The sequence below is a fragment of the Hipposideros armiger genome, unplaced genomic scaffold, assembly GCF_001890085.2.
Source record: "Hipposideros armiger isolate ML-2016 unplaced genomic scaffold, ASM189008v1 scaffold_273, whole genome shotgun sequence".
NCBI classification, from domain to species: domain Eukaryota; kingdom Metazoa; phylum Chordata; class Mammalia; order Chiroptera; family Hipposideridae; genus Hipposideros; species Hipposideros armiger.
In genome coordinates this window covers 1,547,784-1,569,702 of record NW_017731623.1, presented here as the reverse complement: position 1 = coordinate 1,569,702, position 21,919 = coordinate 1,547,784, and the positions used below count along the sequence as shown (strand labels likewise).

At 44.6% G+C, this 21,919-nt stretch overlaps 1 protein-coding gene and 1 long non-coding RNA gene across 2 annotated transcripts in view; one reads left to right on the top strand and one right to left on the bottom strand.

Annotated features, from left to right (window-relative positions):
• Positions 1 to 9,336: 9,336 nt before the first annotated feature.
• LOC109390524 (uncharacterized) lies at positions 9,337 to 20,263 on the bottom strand. The gene is made up of 3 exons (XR_002125593.1): positions 20,176 to 20,263; positions 17,285 to 17,410; positions 9,337 to 9,413 (listed from the first exon to the last, which is right to left on the bottom strand). It is a non-coding gene; the product is annotated as an uncharacterized LOC109390524 (long non-coding RNA).
• PID1 (phosphotyrosine interaction domain containing 1) overlaps positions 19,910 to 21,919 on the top strand; it is a 234,428-nt gene continuing 232,418 nt past the window's right edge. Inside the window, exon 1 of the mRNA XM_019657115.1 lies at positions 19,910 to 20,239. Within this exon, the coding sequence (XP_019512660.1) occupies positions 20,210 to 20,239 (30 nt within the window). The 5' untranslated portion in view covers positions 19,910 to 20,209. The remainder of the gene's footprint in view (positions 20,240 to 21,919) is intronic.

Sequence of the window (21,919 nt, the reverse complement as noted above, 5' to 3'; positions counted from 1 at the left end):
TGATTTTCATAATGACAAAGATTCTCTGGACTTCAGTGGAACCCAATGGATTGGTCCGTAATAGGTGACAAGATACACAGAATTTCTCATGTGGACCATTTACCTGTTTATTACAGCCAAACAATATACTAATGTGATTGACTCATGAATAGCTCAAACATTTTTTTTTGTTTTTTTTGTACAAAAGTCTGTTTGAATTTCGGCATAGTAGATTTTAATTCATGATACTGAATTCTTTTAACATCTCATATGGTGTTATGGGTTTAATTGTGTCACCTCCCCAAATTCATATGTACATATCCTCACCTCCAGTACCTCAGGATGTGACTGTATTTGGAGACAGGGTCTTCACAGAGGTATTTAAGTTAAAATGAGTTAGGGTGGACCCTAATCCAATCTGGCTGGTGTCGTTAAGAGGAGATTAGGACACACAGACACAATAGTTGTGTGAGCACAGATGAAAGACCAGGTGAACACACAGAGAGAAAACAGCCATTTGCAAGCTAAGGAGACAGGCCTTAAAAGGAATCAAACTTTGATCTTGGGCTTCTAAGTGTGAGAACACAAATTTCTGTTGTGTAAGCCACCCAGTTTGTGCTATTCTGCTATGGCAGCCCTGACAAACTAATACACTAATCATATCAGCTGTTGATTGGTCTTACCCATAAAGTAGGATGTGTTGGGTTACGATTAGTGTGAAACAAATTTGGACCAAGTTGAATTTCTCTACCTAGCATGAACTAAAAATTTTGGAGTAGAAATTTTATTTTTTCTAAGCAATCTATGAAAATTTATCCCATCATATGACAGTAGTTAAGATGCTTATTTTCAATGAAGTGAACCACTTCCACTCTCTACATATTTCTTTCCATGAAGAACCAAAGTTATGTGTTTAAAGCCTTGAATGTTCGCTGTTAGTAACATGAGCAGTTTGTAGCACTAGCATTATTTGTTTTACAGGGAGCTTACTGGATGCACACCTGGTATTGGCCAGCTTTCTACTTAGCATTTTTATTAGTCAGAGGGTTGTGTGAAATGTCCTGGTCCAGAATGGCTGAGAGGTGCCACCGCAAGCTATCGATTGTGGCGAGTGGGTGTGGACAGGGCAGCGGGGAGGACCCAACATCTGTGGACATCGGCACATCCATTCGCTGCTTCAGTCCTTTTGTTTGCATGGTCTCAGGCCATAATGGTCCAAGGGCTGGGTTTGACCATCTGTACTCCAAATAAATGGCAAAGTTTGTTTTTGGGCTCTGGTTTTCATTTTGATTTAGCGTGTACCTAAAGAAGAATGAAGCCAAGGAAGTTTCTCTGCAGCTGTCAACCATTTGCAGGTTTGGTGAGATCAGACACCATCCCTAGCACATCGTCATCCAACAGCACAAGTGATGCTGCCCTCTGAACCTGCTCCCTCTGCCAACTCCATGTTTGTCCTGACTTTTAACTGTATACTTTAGAATGTCAACACAGTCCAGAGTATGTATGAGCAAAGAATCGCCCAAGTGTTTCTGAAAGCACTTAAATACTTAACTCCCTTATATCATCAGTTAGAGCTTTTTAATGCAAGCAACAGAAGTGTACTCTGGCTAAACGAATGTAAACACACATACATGCAGTGGGGAGGTCACAAGAATAAATAAACAAAAAAGCACACAAAACGTAACACCAACAACCAACAACTAAAGAACCAGACCAAAAACAAAAAAACAAAAAAAAACAAGAGAAAACAGGCAACTCCAAAGATCTCAATCGTAGAGGAACAATTTGGGTTTTTGTCAGGCTCTGCTGCTGAAATTAGTCACCTTTATAAGCTTCAGTGTCTTAATCACTCCCCTGTGATTGTAAGTCTAGGGAGGGACTGGGCCCCTGACCTGTATGGGGTCACCTGCCCATGCCTTCGCTAGAGAGGACATGGCACGTTGAGTAACAGCTTTATCCACTGTGCTCAATGAGGCAGAGACTACTCAAGAAAAGAAAATCAGGTTGTAAATTTCCTAAGACGGTGGAGAGAAAGAGGACCAGCCGGAAGGCAACAAAACCCCATCTCGAGCTCCTTTCCTGGGGAGTTACATCTGAGCATCACATCTTTAGTTTGTGCACACTTCAGCTGGTGCATGTCCCCTACAGTGTTTCTAGATGCTTCTTTCCAGCTGGCAGCCAGTCCACTCACAGTGTCCTATGGACAGCAAGGGTCCTTTCTGCTGTGTTCTCTCTATGGGCAGTCAGTTGGCTGCTCTCAGGGACAACTTTGGGTGTTTCCCCTCCAGTACATTTGGCCCTGCATTTGTGGCAGGCTGGCCCTAAAGCACTTGGAGATCTTTTGGCACAATGAAAGTCTTGTTCATGTAAATATTATTATTAATAGTCATTCTCAGAAATAAGGAACGTCTTGATAGCATGAGAAAAAGAGGAACCAGCTCTGGTTGAGAGCCAAGCAAAGCAGCTGTGTGGAGCCAACACAGAGCTCCTGGCTTCCAGGCCTGCTGCAGAACTGTTCCTCGCTCTTGTTTGGGTTTTAGCAGAATTTCCTGGGAGACGACATGACAGAGGCTCTAGGCACTGGAACACGATTTCATGAGCTTTAGGTCAAAGCAAGTGTTTCCCTTAGGATGACTGTGTTTGCAAATCTCCCGAGGACAGTGGTGACCACATTTTAGCCCCTCTGAGGCTTCTGGCTGAGAACGTGTGTTCCTGTGGCAGAATATTTCACCTCTCCTTGGGTCTAAGGGCAGAGTCCATTTGTGTCTCTCCCTTCTGGTACCCGAAGGTCCAGGGAGATGGGTCTAAATGGAGGAAGGTCCACCAGGGAGTGAGAATCATCCAAAGTCACAACTAAGTGACTTTTCCTATCACAAATATACCAATCATTAAATCTAGTCAAATCTTACAAAATGACACCTCTTTATTAAACTGTTGCATAGATTTTAAAGCATCCACCTCTTAAAGAAGAAATGGAGTTATATTGAGCGCAGTAGCGTGAAACAAAGCTATATATTCTTCTTGGTGGTTTAACGCACTCTCTACTGAGGAAGTTGTGAATGAAACCAAGAGCTTCGTGGCTGAACTCATGCAGATGGGTGTACTTGGCAGAGGGAAGTGTTGCTGGGGTTTCATGTAGCACTGGTGTAACTTCTGGGTTCCATGAGATGGAAGGGGGGTGGACAGAGAGCAGGGAGCTGCAGGAGAAAAATCACAGAGTTCCTCTAAGAAGACTGTGCTCTTTCCTGCTCTATGCAACATGGCTGCTCAGTTACAGCAACAAACGGTGGGGGTAGGGTGAAGCCCGGGCGCAGTGGGGATGCACACAGGGAGTGTCTGAGGGGTCCAACAGCTCAGAGAGCAGAGTCCTGGGACAGCTGGGAAGACTGGACTTTTGCTCATGGCAGCAGCATCCAAGGCAAAGTTCAGGGATGGAAATCCAGAAAAGGAAATTTCTATTGCCTGCCCCTTTCTCTGCCTCGCAGAGCTTGGTTGACATTTAGTTACATTGAATGTCTGATGAGATTTTCAGTCCCACGCAAAGTTGGTGTTTATTATTTTTGAGTCCAAAAGTGAGGAGGAAACCCTATTTTCTTAGAAGGGTATATCATATCAGTTCTCTCTGGCCTACAACAGATCTGCTTTTAAACATTGGGTAAAAGTTTTTCTTTTTTTTTTTTAAAGATTTTTATTGGGGAATTGGGGGGATGGGAACAGTGCTGGGGAATTGGGGGAAGGGGAACAGACAAGTTACTGTCGTTTTGTTCTTCAATCTAGTTGTGGAGGATGTTGCTTCACTGGCCCAAGTTGGCACCATCATTGCACTCTTCCCTGGCGAGGCAGATCAGTCGCCGGCTTCTGGACAGCCGCTCACTGTGGCTGCTGGCCGCTCACGCTGGCTGCTGGCTGCATACGGTACCCATGGCAACCCACTGCCACAGGGACTGCAGCCTACGCCATAGCCAGCAACTCCCGGCAGCCCAGTTCCAGGTTGAGCTGTTGTTCAGCATCTTAGCTGTAGAGGGTAGTGTCACTGGCCCTCATATGTGGGATCTGAACTGGGGCCCTCTGGCATCCCAAGCGAGTTCTTAACCATCGCGCCACTCGGCCGGCCCACGTTGGGTGAAAGTTTTGATAAGGAAGAGAAACCCCTCTACCGCCACTTCCCCCAAAAACAACAGCAAAGGGGCATGCTTCTGTAACACACAAAAGTTCAAGTGATTTCTACAGGGTTGAGCCCCTAAACTGTAAGGTTGTTTTTCCTCTCTGAGTGGGGAGGACTGGAGCTCAGAACAATAGAGTGGATGTTGTCCAGAGTGATGATGATGGGGTGGGTAGAGAGATGAAGTGGCAGGACTCGGAGATGAAATGTTCAGAGGAAGCACAGAAATGTCTAATGGAAAATTGTATTACATTTTTTTTTCAAGTTCCCATCTCTTGGTGAAATTTTCAGTAGAATCTAAGTGACTTTCCCATGTACTGTGTGGTCAGATTTGTTTGGAAGATGGGGCAATGGGCTATTGGTCTGGTGGTGGTGGTGGTGGTGTGTGTGCAAGCATGTGAGTGTGGGAGTGGGGGAGGAGGAGCGGGGAAGCCAACGCCACCCCAGACAGACCCACCACATGGATTATACCATTGTTGCTGTCTGTCGCTCTATGCCTCCCACCATGCTAAGTCCTTCATATGTGTTATCTCATGTAGTTCTCATAACAATCCAACAAGGCACTAGTATGTTTCCTGTTATATCTGTGCCAATAGCTTCCCTCCTCAGTTAAGAGGCTGTGAACACCTCGCAGGCAAGATTGTGTTTTATTTATCTTTGTATCCCTGTTGTCCATTTTGTGGTCTGGCACGTTGAAGGTATCCTGAATATTTGTTCAGTTGAATGGAGTAGAGAAGGAGATATGATTGAAGATGTAGCTTGAAGCTAGATTGATTGACAGATCAAGTTTGGATTTTGTCTTAATTGTTGGGGTGATTAGGGATGTGCCAGGGTGAACCAACAGCATGGAAGGTTTTTGATTAAAGAAGTTCATTCTGTTTGTCTTGGCTTACAAGCCTCCAGCAGGTGAGACTTACACCTTAAACCTCAAGTTAACTCAGCACTATACAGTGCACGAATACATTATTTTTCTTGACACATTATTTCTGATGATTGATTGTAATGTGAAGTCAAAAGTGAGCCCAAGGGGTATCTAGAAGCTAAAGTTTCTCTCTGAGCTGTCCTTTGGTTTGTAAAAGAAATGGATGCAATGAAGCCTATTAAAACTCTGAGGAAAGTTATTATTTTTAACATTGAACTTACTACAAAAAAAATGATTGGTTGCCAATTGATAATAAAGATTTGTGACCATAACAAGAAGGAAATGGCTTAATATATTTCCTTATATTTCATCTTCACTGCTGTGTTTTCTTAAAGAAAACACCATTTGTTTGTCTTGCCCAATTTGGCAGGAAGAGAAAAATGATAGAACTGCAGAAATTACAACTGGATCTGAAACATGATAATCAGCTGCCCCAAGGTCTCCCAACTTCAGAGTCTGCCCAGGTGATAATAGGAGCCCATATACTCATTTCAATTTTTCTAAGAACTTAACAGGAACCATATATTTTCTTATGATAAGACCATGTAGGCTAACTGAAATTATTTACTTTCAGCAAATATTTTAGGAACTTGGTGTGCTAACCCTATTCATCTCTTGGTGATTATAAACTCCGATTAACACTTATCTATGTCTTGGAATAAAGAAATGAGAAGACAATTGAAATGTTATTTTATAAGCAGTTCTTTTGGTGGTAAAAATATTTCCAAACAAATATTCCTCAAGAAACATGCAAATAAAAATGACATTTGGAAAGAACTATCAGAAAGCAGTTTCCTTCACTCCCCTCATGTTTACTGACGGGGAAATAGAGGTCTGAGTGTTAGGTTGGCCCGGAGGCCAGTAGCTCAGTCTCTCTCTTGCCCTGTAGGATGCCACACATCCTTTGTTGAGTTGGTTGGAAATGCATCTCCCTGCATATTTTTGTTCAATATAAAGAATATATATTCAACAAGTTCTATCCCTAGGTTCTGCCCCTTTCAGTTTTCTAGTGAATCTAAGGAAATGCAAACCCTTTATTGGCACAATATGATGGAGACTAAAGGATACCTGGGCATAGGACTGTGACAATGTAGTTGAGGTGACAGCAAAAGGAAGCCCTAAGTGTCTGCCATACACCTGGTGGGGTGTCCTTTAATGAGTTATCTCAGGCTTTGTTTGAACACATCAGCGTGTTTGCTCGCATCTCACTCTCACATGTCATTGTCATCGCCTTGTTGCTTGCCTCTCTGTGAGTCCCACTGCTTCCTTCTGAGAACTCAGACCCGAAACCACAAAGCCTATCTGCTAGGACATCAGCCTGGGCAGAGCAGCCTCAAACCACTTTTAAACATTCTTTTAACCAGTATTTTCTCCAGTGTAGTGAAAGAAAATATTACACTTCTTAAAGAAAACAAATTGCTGTTATTTGAATCAAAGGAAAGTACGCAGCTAGACGGCGTTTCTGCAAGACAGGTCACATGTCGATTGCGGCTAATTCTAGAAAATGAAATGCTGTAAGAAGGGAAAGAAAGACACGTGTAAAATACTGACCTTTTGGACAATGAAATAGAAAATGTGAAAAATCTCGAGAATTTCTCTTTCAAGTGACTTATTTCCATTTTCATTGAAAGAAACTCAAAGCCTGAGGAGTGAAAACAGAAATTTAGGCAAAGCTGAAGGAAGTGAAATAACGATGAAAATGTGACATCCTTTTATGTATTTAAATTAAGTTACGTTATTTAATTTAAAAACAAATGTAGCGTCCTTTTTTCACAGAGAGAAGATGCCTAACAATGTCACCTCCAGAACCTAGTGTGTGAAATAAAGAGAAGTCTGCTGCCCAGTTAGCACATCTTAGTGACACCCCAGGCTCTGTGGCACGGTCGCATTTCAGTCAAGCCTCGTGACATTGATGGGAGGTTTGGCCAGAGCAGGGCCTTACGTCTTCTTTTCTTACTTGGCTTTTCCACTTCGGATAGGAAGTTTATTTTTCAAAATAATTGTTAAGTGCAATTTAGGAAAGATGAGGTCAGCCAGCTTCACCTGCTCATGGAAAAAACGTGGGGGGAGTCTTCCCAGAGGTGCTGTCAAGCGACCTCCCTCACTCAGCTGTGCTCAAGGCTTTAGCATCCTTTCTTCCTGTCCATTGATGTGCATTTCTGCACAGCCTCCTTGAAAAGTTGCAAACGAGTCTTTTGAGTCCATCTGGTCTAAGTGGAATTTCATCGTATGAAAACAGGGCTAGTAATGTCTACCTCTAAATGTCTTCGGGGAAGGTTTTTGAGGAGATGTGCACCAATTATATCAAAAACATGTTCTGAAAGTGCCTTTCTGCCTTTACTCTCAACCCTTTTCTGCCTCCACAAATTCTTTTTACAAGGTCTGGTTTAGAAATCTCAGCATGAGGAAAAGAAAAGTTAATATAAGAAGGTTAGAAATGGAAGCTTTCTGGAAACTTTCACAATACTATTGGGTTGTTGGAAAAGTCATGACGTATTTTTTCTGTTTTTCATTGCAAAACTGAGTCATGACTTTTCCGACAGCCCAATATTTTTAGTAAATCCAATATGAAACATTACTATAAATTTTTTTCCTTACTATGTTAATTCTCATTTTATCTTCTTGTCAGGAAAAGAATTTCTCCATAATAGGCTTTCCCTGTCATTCTGGGAATTATTTTTATGCCTCTTTCTTTTTCTTCTTGAAAACCATTGGGAAAGAACTAAAGGCATAGATAATAATTCTTTGTTTACCCAGAGGTTAACTTTTCAATGTGAGAATGGCTTGAAATATATATATATATTGGCTTTAAATATATATATATATGGCTTTAAAAAATATATATATATATAAATATATATATATACACACACACACATACAAGTGTGTATCTATCTATCATCTATCTACCTATTTACCTATGTATCTATGTGTCTATCATCTATCTATCATCTATCGATCAATCATCTATCTATCTATCTATCTATCTATCTATCTATCTATCTATCTATCTATCTATCTATCATCATCATCTACCTTTGTAACCTGCAATGGGTAAGGACTGTTAAATTTACCATGTGGAATTCCAGTGGGTATCGTGTGGGATCATGTGTTTGGAATTAGCTAGTTTTGGGGAAAGCTGTTGAAACTACTACTACCACCATTAGCAGTGTAACACCATGTTTTTAGCAACCAAGGAGGAGTCAGTGTTTTATGGGATGAGGTTTCCTGTTTTAATATCTCATCTGCCTTACACCAACATATTAGGGTATCAAATAACTTTGAATCCCACTCCTCTTACCCTTCCCCACCCTGGTCCACCCTCACCTACCATATTTGCAGTTAGGGATCCCCAAAGGGCAAATCACACAGCAGTTCCTGCTCTAAAAATAGAATTGAATGATAGCAAAACAATTTGAAACAGACATGGCTGGGTCTTAAAGAATTCCATTAGTGTTACTGATGTACCACATTATATGATCTTAATGGGATAGTTAGCCAAAGAGAGAATAATACAATTTTAAAGCTGGAACAAAGCTTTGGTAAACTAATCTAAACAATTTATTTTATAGATGAGAGAAATGAGACTAGGAGAGGTGAAGTGACTTTCCCAAAGTCACACCGTGGCAGGGCTGGGGCTAGTACCCAGTCCTGGGCTCTACACACGTTGGTGTCCTCATGGATGTTTGAAGACTTTAATTAAGCTTTCCTACATTTTATGAGGACATCACAGTATTCTGATTATCTAGGGAGCAAGAGATGTTAATGAATTTATGAATTCATTATATATTGCATAATATATATGTGAAATATATTGTAGAAAAAAGAAAGGACTCCCTTGTTATATACTCTAGCCATTATTAGGGAACTTTTTTGGGGGGAAATATCTCAAAATTGTAGCATGATGAGTATCAGCTCTGAAGTTTAATATTGAAAAACTCAGTAAGTCACCAGAGACTGAAACCGTCGAAACGTTGCTACACTATCCCTTAATTCAGTGCAATGTTTTAAAATCTGACTTTTAGTTGCTTTGGAAATTCGATGCCAGAGAGGGTAGGATGGAAGAGCTGACTCCCTGGAGGTAGCCCAAGAGAAGCGAGAGTGACTGTTGAGGTCACACTCTCACTGGGGACATGTACACGGTGCTCAAAGTTTATGTATTGCCAGTGGGAGAGAATGTCACCTTAACTAAAAATACTCAAAATTATAAAAGTTATGGAACATTGTGTTTATTCACATTGATTTGTGTATTTACAGCCGTGGGAGTGTTTTTATGGTTTTTGTCTCTGGTGAGTTTTTGGAATCATAGTTGAACTCAGGTCTGTCTGACTCTGGCACCTGAATTCTTACCTGTAAGAGAAAGTTGAGAAAATTATAGAACAAGTGAAAGGTAAAGTTAAAAACTGCCTACAGAACCATCATCTAGAGATAATTGTTATCAAACAATTTGAAGGTTTCCTATTTTTGTTAGTTTTGCTTTTGCCTTAAAACATTTTTTTTTGGCTATCTCTATCTCTATCTCTATCCCCATCCTTATCTTTATTCCTTTGTAATTTTTTAAAACCATAGATAGGAATGAAGGTTGGGGATAGAGATAGATAGATAGTGTGTGTGTGTGTGTGTGTGTGTGTGTGTGTGTGTGTGTGTGTGTGTGTGTTGGGAATGTAGGAAGCAGGGAACTGGGGGACAGTGGGAATCTTTGACAGACTGGACACTTTTTTGAAAGTGGTGCCTCTCAAAAGCCGTGCAGATTGCGGGGGAAAGACATTAGGCTTCATTGCTGGCACACAGTAAGAATACAGGCTGCATCATGATGTGTTACACACAGGCACACACACAGAGCTGAAACAAATGCTTCATGAAGCAATACTTACCTTTGTTATGTGTGGCACACTCTGATATTTGCTCTTATCTTTCCTATCCCATTTAATTTTTTAGAATGCTGATCATGACACACTAAACCAATATTACAACCTATGAAAAATGGGTTGAAAAACCCTGAGTTAGGGGAAGTAGAGAAATCTAAGTGGTCAGATAGACAGAGGGTGGTGGACGTGCACTTCCTCATTTTATGTATCTTTTCTGAATGCAGGGTGGGGGCGGGGACAGCCCTGCTCCTAAAAGACTCCTCCCTTCCCCCCAGCAGCCAGAGCTGGGCTACATTTCTGACCTGAATGGAGATCCCATGGTGTGTTCAGTTTTGTGTTTTACTCCTTTCCACATCGATTGTGACTTTCGTTTCAGCTATGAGAAGTAAACACAGAACCATTTTGGAGAAGATAGGAAGAAGAATGTTGGGAAGACAGGAGCACAAGTTAACATTGTGGCACCGTGTTCACCCGTGGTCCGGAGTGTCCGGAAGCCCTGCAGGGCCCAGAGGGGACTGGGCCCTCACCCCCCCCCCCACGGGGAGCTCTGTAAGCAGCGTGGCTGTTCCGAGGACCTGTGCACATTCGCCCTTGGTGGCGCTTCAGCTGAAGAGTATTTACACAAGTGTAGCGTGGAGCATTTCGGGAAAAGAGCCGGGTTCAAAATTGCATGTATAGTATAACCTACACTATATAAATATTTATAGGAATCATTTTTCTATCTGTTTATCCAAATGCCTCCAAAGATATATACCCAAGTGTTTTAAAACACTGGTTTCTCGGCTTGACGGGATGACGGGAAATGGTTATTTTTTTCCTGATACAATTCTGCATTTTCCAGCTTTGAAAAATTCCGCACGTATTACTTTTTATAATCAGAAACAAAAAAGTGGGGTTTTTTTTTTCCTAATGCCTTTTTAAGACGTTAGTGCTTTATTGCCCTTGTGTTATAGGAGGAAATCGTCACAGTTGATCTTTAAAGCATCTTTAATTTCTCCAAAAGCTCGCATAAGTACCAAGGCTGGGAGGGGCCACCACTGTCCAGGCCTCTGCGTTCACACAAGCAGCCCCATTCCCTCAGGACCTCGCTGCCATGTGCAGCCACTCTCCCGGAGCCCCAACTTAGCTCATGCAGCTGCTGGGATGGGATCATGGCTCAGTGTGACTGGACGGCATTCTCCCAGTTTCTCTCTTATCTCATGAACGAGCAATAGAAGAAAGGTTCTCATTTGTAACTCGACTCGACACAGTTATATGTATGTACATGTACTCAACAGCATTCTACCCATGGGAACATCCCAACCATCTACCCCTCCCAAACACCTATTAGCGACACTAACCCCTTGCTGTCTAGTCCCTTTATTGCTCCCTTTAAAAGCCTTGGAAATGAATGTATTTCACTGTAATTAAACACCTCGGGTGTTTCCTGCCATTAAAAAAAAGGGCATAAATAGATTTGAAAACAAAACAGGAAAATGGTAGAGGCCCGTTATTGTAAAGCTTAAATTTCTGGAAGCTTCCAGAAATCTCCTCTGCGAGATGTTGCGTTGGAGCTTGGGTGCTGTTTGGTGTGTGTAGAGGGGACAGAGACGGGGAGGGAGTGGAGGGAGAGTATTGTGCTGTGTAAGAAGGGACATGGGGATACTAACCCCCTCCAGAAGGGCTCATGCACATGTAGTTTGAGCAAGAGGAAGTCGATTTCGCTAACTCTACATTTTTTATCCTGGTATCTCAGGTACTCTGGTAGGCAGACTCAGAAGTGAAGATTTACGTTCAGGAGGTTTATGGGGGCGTTCTCTAGGAAACCACACCTGGAAGCGGCAGAAGCAGACTGGGCCACGGAAGAGGCTGGGCGGCAATGCTGTTCTAACAGAGCTCGGCTGACGTGCAGGGCAGTCTGGAGCTGGGTGGCTCTTCAGAGGTGCCGCCCACTGAGACAGGCGTCTGCATCCCTGCATCAACTGGTCAGCACATGGGGACCGTCCCCAAGGAGGGGCCATGACCTTGGGCAAGCTGGCTTCCTCTGGCCAAGGGCAGAGCTCAGGGTGGGACTCAGTTGTGAGTGGTCAGCAGTCAACAGAGTTGAAGGAGAAACTCACTTTGTAAGCTGTATAAATTCTAACCACTATATAGTACGCCTGAAATTAATATAATGTATGTCAACTGTAATGGAAAAAAATTGTGTAAAAGATTAATCTCTTGAGATATAATTTACACAGAAGTCAATGCACGTGTTTTAAGTATACGGTTTGATGAGTTTTGACTCATCACCACCACAATCAGGTAACGGAATATTTCCATTATGCCAGAAAGCTCCCTCACATCCATTTGATTTCAATTACTGCCCCCCCGCACCCCCACACAAAAGAAACTACTTTCTTCTTTCTGTTATGTGTCTGTAGATAAGCTTTGCCTTTCCTAGAATTTAATGGAAATAGAATTATGTAGCATACAGCCTCTTGTATCCAGCTTCTTTTGCTCAGCAGAGTGTTTTCAAGGTTCACCCATGTTAAGGTGTGTACTAGTAGTTTGTTCTATTTTGCTGTTGAAATATATTCTGTGGTAAGGCTATACCACAACGTGCTTCACCATTTACCCGTTGATTGATATTTGGATCCCAGTTTGGCCTATGATGAATAAACCTGCTAGGGACACTTGTGTACCAGTCTTTGTATGAACATAGGTACTCATTTGTCTTGGGGACATATCTAGAAATGGAGCTGCTGGGTCATATAATAAGCACATGTTCAACTTTATAAGAAACTGACAAACTGTTCTCTGAAATGGTTGTGCCATTTTATACCCCAAGCAGCAATGTGGGGGAGTCCCAGTTATCCCCCTCTGTCTTAACCCTAGATTCTTAAGGCAGAAGCTTAGATATTTGATTCTAGCATTGTTTCTTTTCAAAATGTAAGCATTTGAAACTATAAATTCCTCTCGAAATACTGCTTTAGCTACATGCAACAATATTGATAGGCTGATGTTTATTATTATTTGATTATTTTAAAATTTTCCTGGTGATTTCTTCTTTGATCTATGGGTTATTTAACAAGGTGCTGTTCGATTTCCAAATACTTGTGGATTTTCCAAGCATTTCTATGTTATTGATTTCTGAGTTAATTCTATTGTCGTCAGAGAACATATTCTGTATGATTTTAATTCTTTATTTTTCTATTTTATTTTATTTCTTTTTCTTTTATTATTTTGCAATTACAGTTGACATTCAATTATTTTATATTAGTTTCAGGTGTACAGCATAGTGGTTAGATATTCATATACTTTATGAAGTGATTCCCCCCGATTAGTACCCATCTAACACCATACATAGTTATTACCATATTATTTACTGTATTCCCTATGCTGTTCTTTACATCCCTGGGGCTGTTTTGTAAGTACCAGTTGTAATTATGACTCTCTTCACCTTGTTTACCCAGCACCCCAACCCCCTCCCATCTCTGTAGCTATGAATTGACTTCTGTTTTGTTTGCTCATTTATTCTGTTCTTTAGATTCCACATATAAGTGAGACCATATTGTATTTCTCATTCTTAGCCTGACTTATTTCCCTTACTTAGCATAGTAACCCCTAGGTCCATCCACGTTGTCACAAATGGTAAGATTTCATGCTTTCTATGGCTGAGTACTATTCCATTGCACACACTTCTCTTGGTTCAGAGAGGTCACTGTATCTGGGGATTCCAGATTTCTAAGGGCATTGATCTGTGTTCCCAGCAAGCCTCAGGGAATCACTCTTTCCCCTCAGGTTCCTGAACTTGACGCCGTGCTTTTTGGAGTGGAGAATTCAATCTTCTCTCTCGAGAGCTCCATTCCCCATATAACTGATTCTGGCCAATCCTCAGTTTTCTCCACTTAAATGCAGAAGGTGTGAGTCTCTTTACATGCTGGGAAGGAGGCAGCCTGGCTTTCACACCTGGCTGTAGTCACCAGCTTAATTTCTTTGTCTTTCTCCAATGCATTCACAGCACTCAGCATAGCCATCTGATTCTATAATCCTCATAATTACTACTTCACCTAAACCCCCGTAATGCCTGAGACACTGCAGCCATCAGCACATTCCCTTCCATTTGTATCCCGTTTCAGTTCATCGCCACTTAAAGTTTTAACAATCGCCTAGCTACAGCATTCCAGAAATGATCAGTACTCTATCTATTGCCATCCAGTGGGTGGTCTAGCTCCCAAATCCCCACTTGAGGCCCTGAAAGAAGGTGAGGGACACAGGTTGGGACAAGGAGAGATGGTGAACTGTGAGGTGGCTGCAACCAAGGCTGTGGCTGACCCAGTAGGAGGCCTCCCGCTGGGGTGGCCCTGGCCACTGTACCCCGCAGAGGCATCTGCACTTCACATTAACTGGGCATTGGAAGTGGGCTGCTCCCAGGAAGGGAGAACCACCTTGGGCAAGTCATGTCTTTGGCTGAAGCAATGCCGAGGAAGAGGGTTTGGTGTGAAATCAGTTCAGATGGAGAAGCAAAGAGGCAGGAAGAGAGCATAAGGCGTGGCTTCTCACCAGCCCTGGTGAGGATGCATTTGCTCATCTTTAGTCAGGACTATGAGGGCAGCAGGGACCCTTAGAAACCAGTCTGCAAAGAACACTAGTAGTACAGAGTTGCCCCTGTCTGGATTAAATGTGGTGAAAGCAGATCCGAGCCCCACCCCCCATTCCAGCCTCACTTCCCCAGGCTCTCGTTGGAATAGGTGCTGTGTTCACCTATCCAAAAGGCTGGGCAGGATGTCGTTTACATGGACAGTGTCTCAGAGAGAATGAGAAGGGCTGCGACAGAGCAGATACCTTCACATTCATTGCATGTTGTGCTAGACCCAACACCTACCTTGATTATCATACGCCCGAAGCACAGCCCACATTCATCTTCCTTTCCAAAGGACTTACTAGAAAACTTAGCAAGCACGGAAGCGTGGCCCACATATGCTCAGACTAGGAACGGGGTGGGCATGAGGGAAGCGTGACAGCAGGAGTAAAACAACAACAAGGAAGTATGTCTTTATGTTAGACTCCATTTTGGGCCAACTCTGATAAGTCAGTCATGAAGAAATCCTGAGAAGGATGTGAGACTTAGTGGGAAAGACTAACACTTAGTGATGTTTTCTGGATCCTTTATCTACCACTACCTAACACGCCACCCCAAAATTTAGGGATTAAAAAAAAAACAACCGTAGTATTTGCTCATGATTCCATGGGTCGGCAATTTGGGCTAGTCTCAGCCAAGAGGTTCTTCTGCTGATCTCCTCGGGGGGCCCCATGAGGCTGCTGTCCTCCAGTAGTGTGACTGAGCTGGGTATGCTAAGACGAGCTCGCTCACATGCTGTCAGCTTAGCCCCTCTCTCCACAGTCCGCATCTCAAGGCGGCTAATCCAGCTTCTCCCTGTGATGATCTCAGGTTCCAGGAAGGTGGCAGTACAAGGTGCAAGGTCCCTTGTGGCCCAAGCTTGGAACTCCCACAGTGTCACAGGTGTTACATTGTGTTGACAAAAGCCAGTCACATGTCTATTGGAGAAGGTCATGGAGAGGTCATGACTGCCAGTTGATCCTAGAGCTGGACCTGAGCAATGGAAGCCTCCTCAGCCCCTCCCTGTCTTGGGAATGTGCTTGCTGCCTACCATTCCCACAGTGGGAGCTGTTTTCCAGGACTCAGCCTGGAGAGACCAATGTGCTGTTGAGACCATTTGGACTGAATACATGACTGAACCCCATTACGGCCTCTATATAAACTTTTAAGATTCTGGCCGGCAGACGCAGAGAACTACTTACATACAAGCCTTGTATGTAAGTTTCCTTCTTATTACATCTGCCACCTACCCATCTGGAGTGGTCTGCCTCTGGCTTTCATCTCTCCTTGCCCTCTCTGCATGGGGCCTGGCTTACAAACCATAATGTCCAGCACACATTTAGAGGGTGCAGATACATTCCATCCCCTGAGGAGACAAACAGGCAAGGGCTCGACTTCTGGGGGAGGAGCATGTTGGTGGCCGCCTTTGAAATTAGCCTACCACGTCTCCATGGTGGGTGAGGGTACGAGGAAGTTTTGAATAGGAGAATGACAGCATGCATCCTGGGCATGAACCAGTCCTGTGCCATTTGCCTTTTAACCAAGTTGGCAGATGAACTGGGAAGATTTCATTTTAAGGGAGGAAGGGTTATCTTAACACCCTAATAAACACCTATCACTATGTAAGGACAAGAGCCAGTGACTTCCTCACTACAGAAAGGTTTAAATGGTTTAAGAAATTTTCAGACTTTTGTAGATTGCTCATCTGAAGCTGTTGTTGGTGATTTTTGAAATAAGGGTTAATGACACCATCAGAACGACTTTCCAATAGCTTGCTCTGCTAAATATATAATCAGAATAAAATTCTCTGGTCATTTGACTAAATTAGAAAGGTAAATAAGATTAAATGTGGCTTATCATTTTTGTTGGAGAAAATAAATCAAATAACTGAAATCCATGACTATTCCAAATGGAAATGACTTAACCACAAGAAACATGGGCCACTTTGTAAGAATTTGATCATTTCAATAATAAAAACGGGGAGAAAAGTAAAGGGATGAAAACTAATGTTTTCTGTACAACTACGATGTGCCAGGCATGTTGCACACATTGACTCATTCATGGTTCCCAGTAATTCTAAGTATTAAGTAGTATTATCACCCTTTATACAGATGAAAAATCTGAGGTTCTGTAACACAAATAATTACCAAAAGTCATAACCTAGAATAGATAGCTCAAAGGCTGGAATTCAACCTGAGTCTCCCCATTGTCCTAGTTCCTTTTCAATTTTTATTGAGATTGATACATATTTTATACATGTATTCAAATTATGCATTTTAGCCTATCTTTAAAAATCTATAATTAAACCATTAGCATTTTCCAGCTGCAACACAGCTTCATAATTTTCCTCCTTAATAGCTGCATAATATTTTAATATTTCTTTAATATGTTGGATATGATTTCATCCACCATTCTCCTGATTTAAACATTTAGGTTGCTTATCTTAGGGCTCACAATTGTGAACTAGGTTTAATCTGGCTTGCAAAAATTTCTAGGGATGGTTGTAATTCTTTTCCTGGACAAAACATTATATTTATAATGTATCTGGGCCTTGTGAATCTTTTTTATTTTTTGTCATTTTCCTTGAAATGGTATTTATTAAGGTTACCCGCTTAGATAAGTATGGGGGATTAAGCAGATGCAGTTAGGCACACATTTTATGTTTCTAACATTTCCACTCGTAGCACTCAGACACCTTCTGCTTGTTTCAAGAAGGATTCCTTGCTCAGGGCAAACCTGTTTACACTGTAAAGAGGCACCTTCAGACTCACCAGGAGGGTAAGGAGGTCACCACGTCCCTGAACAGAACCGGGAGATCACAATGCAGTCCCGCCTCTCGCCAGTAGATGTCTCTGTTTCATTCACCCTCTATTGCAGGTTGCTCCTGAATGGGAAAACTTGGGAACAAAATTGATGGGTGGGAGGTTGTCCCATCCCTTTTGTCAACTTCCACCAGCCTTCACTTCCACTCTCACGTCCGCTCCCCCCCCCGCCCCACTTCCTGATTCGTGGCATAAAGGAAATTGAAACAGGAGTGTTGTTTGAATTTAAACACATTTTCTACTTTACCAAATCTGTTTGCAGTGGGACTGGTAACTGAAAGGAATCTCTACAGAGCCCAAGACTTTTCTCTTTAAATAGCATCATACTCTGAACTAAAAGCTGTATTACTGAGTCATAACAATTAATTACACTCGGAGGTGAGAAGAGAGGATTTAACGCTCTAATGCGATGTGAATTTAGGCTGTTATCTCATCCCACTGCTATTTAAAACAAAGTCACTTTTCCATGGAGGCATCTGCAACTAAGGAAGGTTTCAAAGCTGAAGTCTGAAGACAACTGAATATTCCTGTTTTAGCTTCCGGAGAGGTTTAATATGCGCATTTGGGTTTTCTAGATTTTCGTCATGAAGTGCAGTTCTTTCTGCTTTGGGATTTGATAAAAGAGAACTAACTAGGAGGCTGAGAAAGTCTATTATTTTCATCAGAAATTTTCTAGGTGTGGGAGGTGAGCAGCATGAGTTACTGGAAAAGTAAAAATATCATCTCACAACAGAGACCGCATGACAAAGCATGTGAGATGTATTTTCACGTGGGGCTGACACACCAACACCTCATGACAAGGATTTACTGATAGGTCTAGAGCAAGTGGCAGGGGCTAGGGAAGGACCTGAGAAAGTAAGTCCTCAAAGGCTTTGGGCAGGAGGGGGATTAGGGGTGTGTGGGTGGTGGAGGGGGCGAGTCCTGTGGTCATCTGGGGAGACAGAGGCTAGCCTCTCAGAAGCATCTCTGTGGCTTTGCCAGGTGTTCCTAGGGCACTGAGGGTCCTGGGCCTGTCTGGGTGGGTGGCACCGGTCAACACCTGTGTGGTCCAGAAGGAGCTGCCTGGGGCCCTGGGGAAGAGTAGCGGGGGGGAGAGGGGGGGCTGTCGCCCTGGACCTGAATCGCCACTGGGTGACTGTCTTCTGGGTGTCTCCATGGATCTTCTGCTCCTCAAGTCTTGGGAGATGTGGGTTTCTGTCCCTCCCAAGCTGCTGGGAGGATCTGATGAACTGAGCACCGGATTCTGGATCGCTCTAATATCATTACCTACACACGATAATGGACACATCCTTCTGGACTGGGTGTGTTCATTTTGACAGTGCACAGGCTGTGCACACATCCCAGTGGGGTGTACTATTAGGACCCTTCTCCTGACAGCCCCGAGGTTCAGGACCCCACCTCTCATGGGCTGTGAGCCCCCACATACATTGTGTTCTCCTCCACTCTCTCCAGTCCTTCTGCCCAGCACCTTCTCCCACACTCTTCATCAGCCCCCCAGAAGCAGCTGGGTATCCCCATCCTGCCAAGTTTGCCCTCCCCCCAGCCCCTGATGGCTGCTCTTTTCCCAGGTGTTTCCATGATCAGAGCAGTTAGAGGTGTGTGGCAAGGGCTCCGACCTCAATGCCATCTGAATGGGCACTCTCTAAGCCACTCACAGTGTGACCTGGACAGTGACCTGAATTCCACAAGCCTTGTTTGTTCTATCTATAGATGGGATATTGATACTTATCTTGCCCAGTTATCAAGAGGATGTGAAGAGCCAGGGCGTTTTAGGAAAGGTAGTTATTTCAGGGGTGGGATGGCCCCTGGCTTCACTGGGTTCGGCAAAGCCTCCTGCGGTACCTGGCAGATCTCAGGGATAAAGGATGGGGGACCTTGCGTTGTCTTCCTCCAGCTACAGGCGCCCCAGTCTCCTGCCAGCATGTCATCCCTCCCCACGCCCACCTTCCGGATCTTACTCCCAACATCTCAGGGCCCCCATCTAAGGCGCTCTCCTCTCCCTTCTTGGCTCATCAGCCCTGATTTATTTCCTTCCCAACATTTATCACCACCTGACTTAGCACTTGTTCATGTGTTTTCTCTGTTGTTGACCCTCTCTCCAGCTGGAATGAACGCTCAGGAGAGGAGGCATATTCTCTTGTCTTCCATTCTGCGCGGCTCTAGCCTCAGAACCCAGCCGAGGAATCGGAGCATAATAGGTGCTCAGTTAACTAGAGTGGGAAGCATGAATGGAAGTTTGCCGCCCAGCACAGTGCCAGGCAAATCACAGGCGGTTTAGAGGTCCTTACCGCCCAGAAGCCTGGGACCCAGGGGGGCTACAGTGTCTTTCTTCAGGATGCCTCGCTGTCCAGGCCCTTCGCTTCCCAGCCAGTCTGTCCTCTCTCCCAGACCCCATCCCACCCGGATTCCCGCGGGGAGTAGGGCCGCCGGCTCTGGCCTTCCCGCTGTCCCCTCGCCAGGATCTGGGGGGCTGTAGTCACTGCGTTCTCTGACCCCGCAGCCCGGGGGTGTTGGCTGTCAGGCGGGCGCCCGCCCTGGGCATGCTCAGAGCGCGCAGGTCCAGGCGGCGGCTGCGGTGGGGGAGGAGGAAGAGGAGGGAGCGGTCGCCGCCGCCGTGCGCTCGCGGGCCCGGGCGGAGCTGCGCAGTCTTCTCCCAGCCGGCGCGCGGCCGTGCCCACAAGTTGCCGGCAGCCGAGCGCGCCGCCGCCTCCTGCTCGCAGCCCCCTGCGCCTGCCCAGCGGCCGTGGCCGGCTCTAGGACGCACATCCCGTGGACACCCACCCCAGATGTAAAGCCGGACAGCAGCCCCTCGCCCCCAGGCGCTACCCACTGAGTCTCACCAGCGTCTCCTCTGCCAAACCCCGCGGCTGGAAGATGTGGCAGCCGGCCACGGAGCGCCTGCAGGTAAGGGGCACCACGGCGGCCGGGGGCCAGCCTGGAGGAGGAGGTGCCCGGGCCAGGGGAGCCGAGGTGGCGCCTCTGCCCACTTGCAGGGATTTGTCCAAAGCGATCCTGTGAGACGCGCAGATCGGTACATGATGCTGTCCGCTGAACCCTGCGCCGGTCGCCCGGCGGGGGTTAGGGGCTGGTAAAATTGATGAACGCATCGCTTCGGGTGTCACAACTTTTGGCTTGGGGTGCTTGTGTGAGTGTTGGAATATATAAAGAATGGACTTTCTGACCGTCAATTTTAGATTGCATTCCACTGATACAATGTTACTGCTCTGGGGTTAGGGATTTTGCATTCAGATTTTTTTTTTCTGTTTGTCTCCAGGAAAGACAGAACAGATGATTTGTGAAAGCATCCATTTGCCAATATAGTTTGGAAATATCCAGCTTGGTTTAACTTGGTCGTGGTATGCTACTTATTTTTTCCTATTCGTTGGTGCTCCCCCTTCATCTCCCCCGAACTTAAGCCCCTCCAGATATTTGAAAATCAAAAGTTAAATTCACACAGGAATAGTTACGTCCTGGGTCATCCCCTCAAAAGTTTTTCATAGTTGTCTACTGCCATCCATTTCATTTGGATTCTGAAGCTATGGAGTTGGGAAGGGGTCAAAATGAGAAAGCTGCGTTTTCAGAGAGGGCACTCGGGACCCTTGGGATCGCACTGCCTTGATGACTGCCTTTTGCCTGCACGTATTCTGAAGAGGGAGGGCAGGTACCCTGTCGGATAAAATCCACTAAGTCCTGCAGTTAGACATTTGGCAGGCTCAGAGCCACAGTGTTCTGTAGTAAACTTCAAAGAAGTGTTTAAGTGGTAAAATACAGCGCCTTTGGAGGCAGGCTGCGTCTGAAGAGCGAGGAACCTGAAGGCCAGGGGCCCGGGCTGGCTTGGGAGGTTTCTCATTGAAAATTCAAAGCTCCAGACTGTCTGTCAGATGCAGGGAGAGGCTAACCTGTGAGTTCTCAGACTGAGGATTAACCTGCGTAGGGCACTGCGTTTAGCAGAAGCAAATGCCCCGTAGCCCCTGTCCACACCTCTGTGGGCCTGAGATTTGTGGTGTGGGAAGGTGGGGGTTGGTTCACATCAACAGAACCTGAGCCACCAGGCCAACCCTCCAGGGTCTCAAACTGACTAAAGAAGAAAAGGGACCTTTAGCTTTAGTTAGAGATGGGCTGCTGGGTGACCAGCCTCTAACCCCTTCCTTATGTTATTAAGAGAATATCAACATCGGGCTCTGAATCGTTGGCCAGAGGTGATGGAAGTGTATTTCGGCAGTGGCACCAGTTACCAGTTGTGCATTCGAATTTCCCCTTCAGTTTGGAGCATGGATTCTGTGGAGGGGGTGATGGAGTGGTGCGGGGTGGAGGATTCCCCAGCACGTGAGGAGGGTAGCTCTTGGCAGTCCTTAGAGCTGAGGCCAGAGTTCCTTAAGGGGGCTCTTACGCCTTGGTAGAGTTTGTGGGTTTCGTATCTTGAAGTTATTTCTACCAGCCTTTTCCTCTAGGGACTCCTGTGAGCTCCAGAGCCCGTGACCCTTGGCAGGAGAGAGGCCTGGCTTGTGTTCCGCGTGGCGACCGTTCCTTGCTAGAAATGTCCTCCTGGCTCTTCTGTGAAACGTACACGTGTGCATTTGGCAA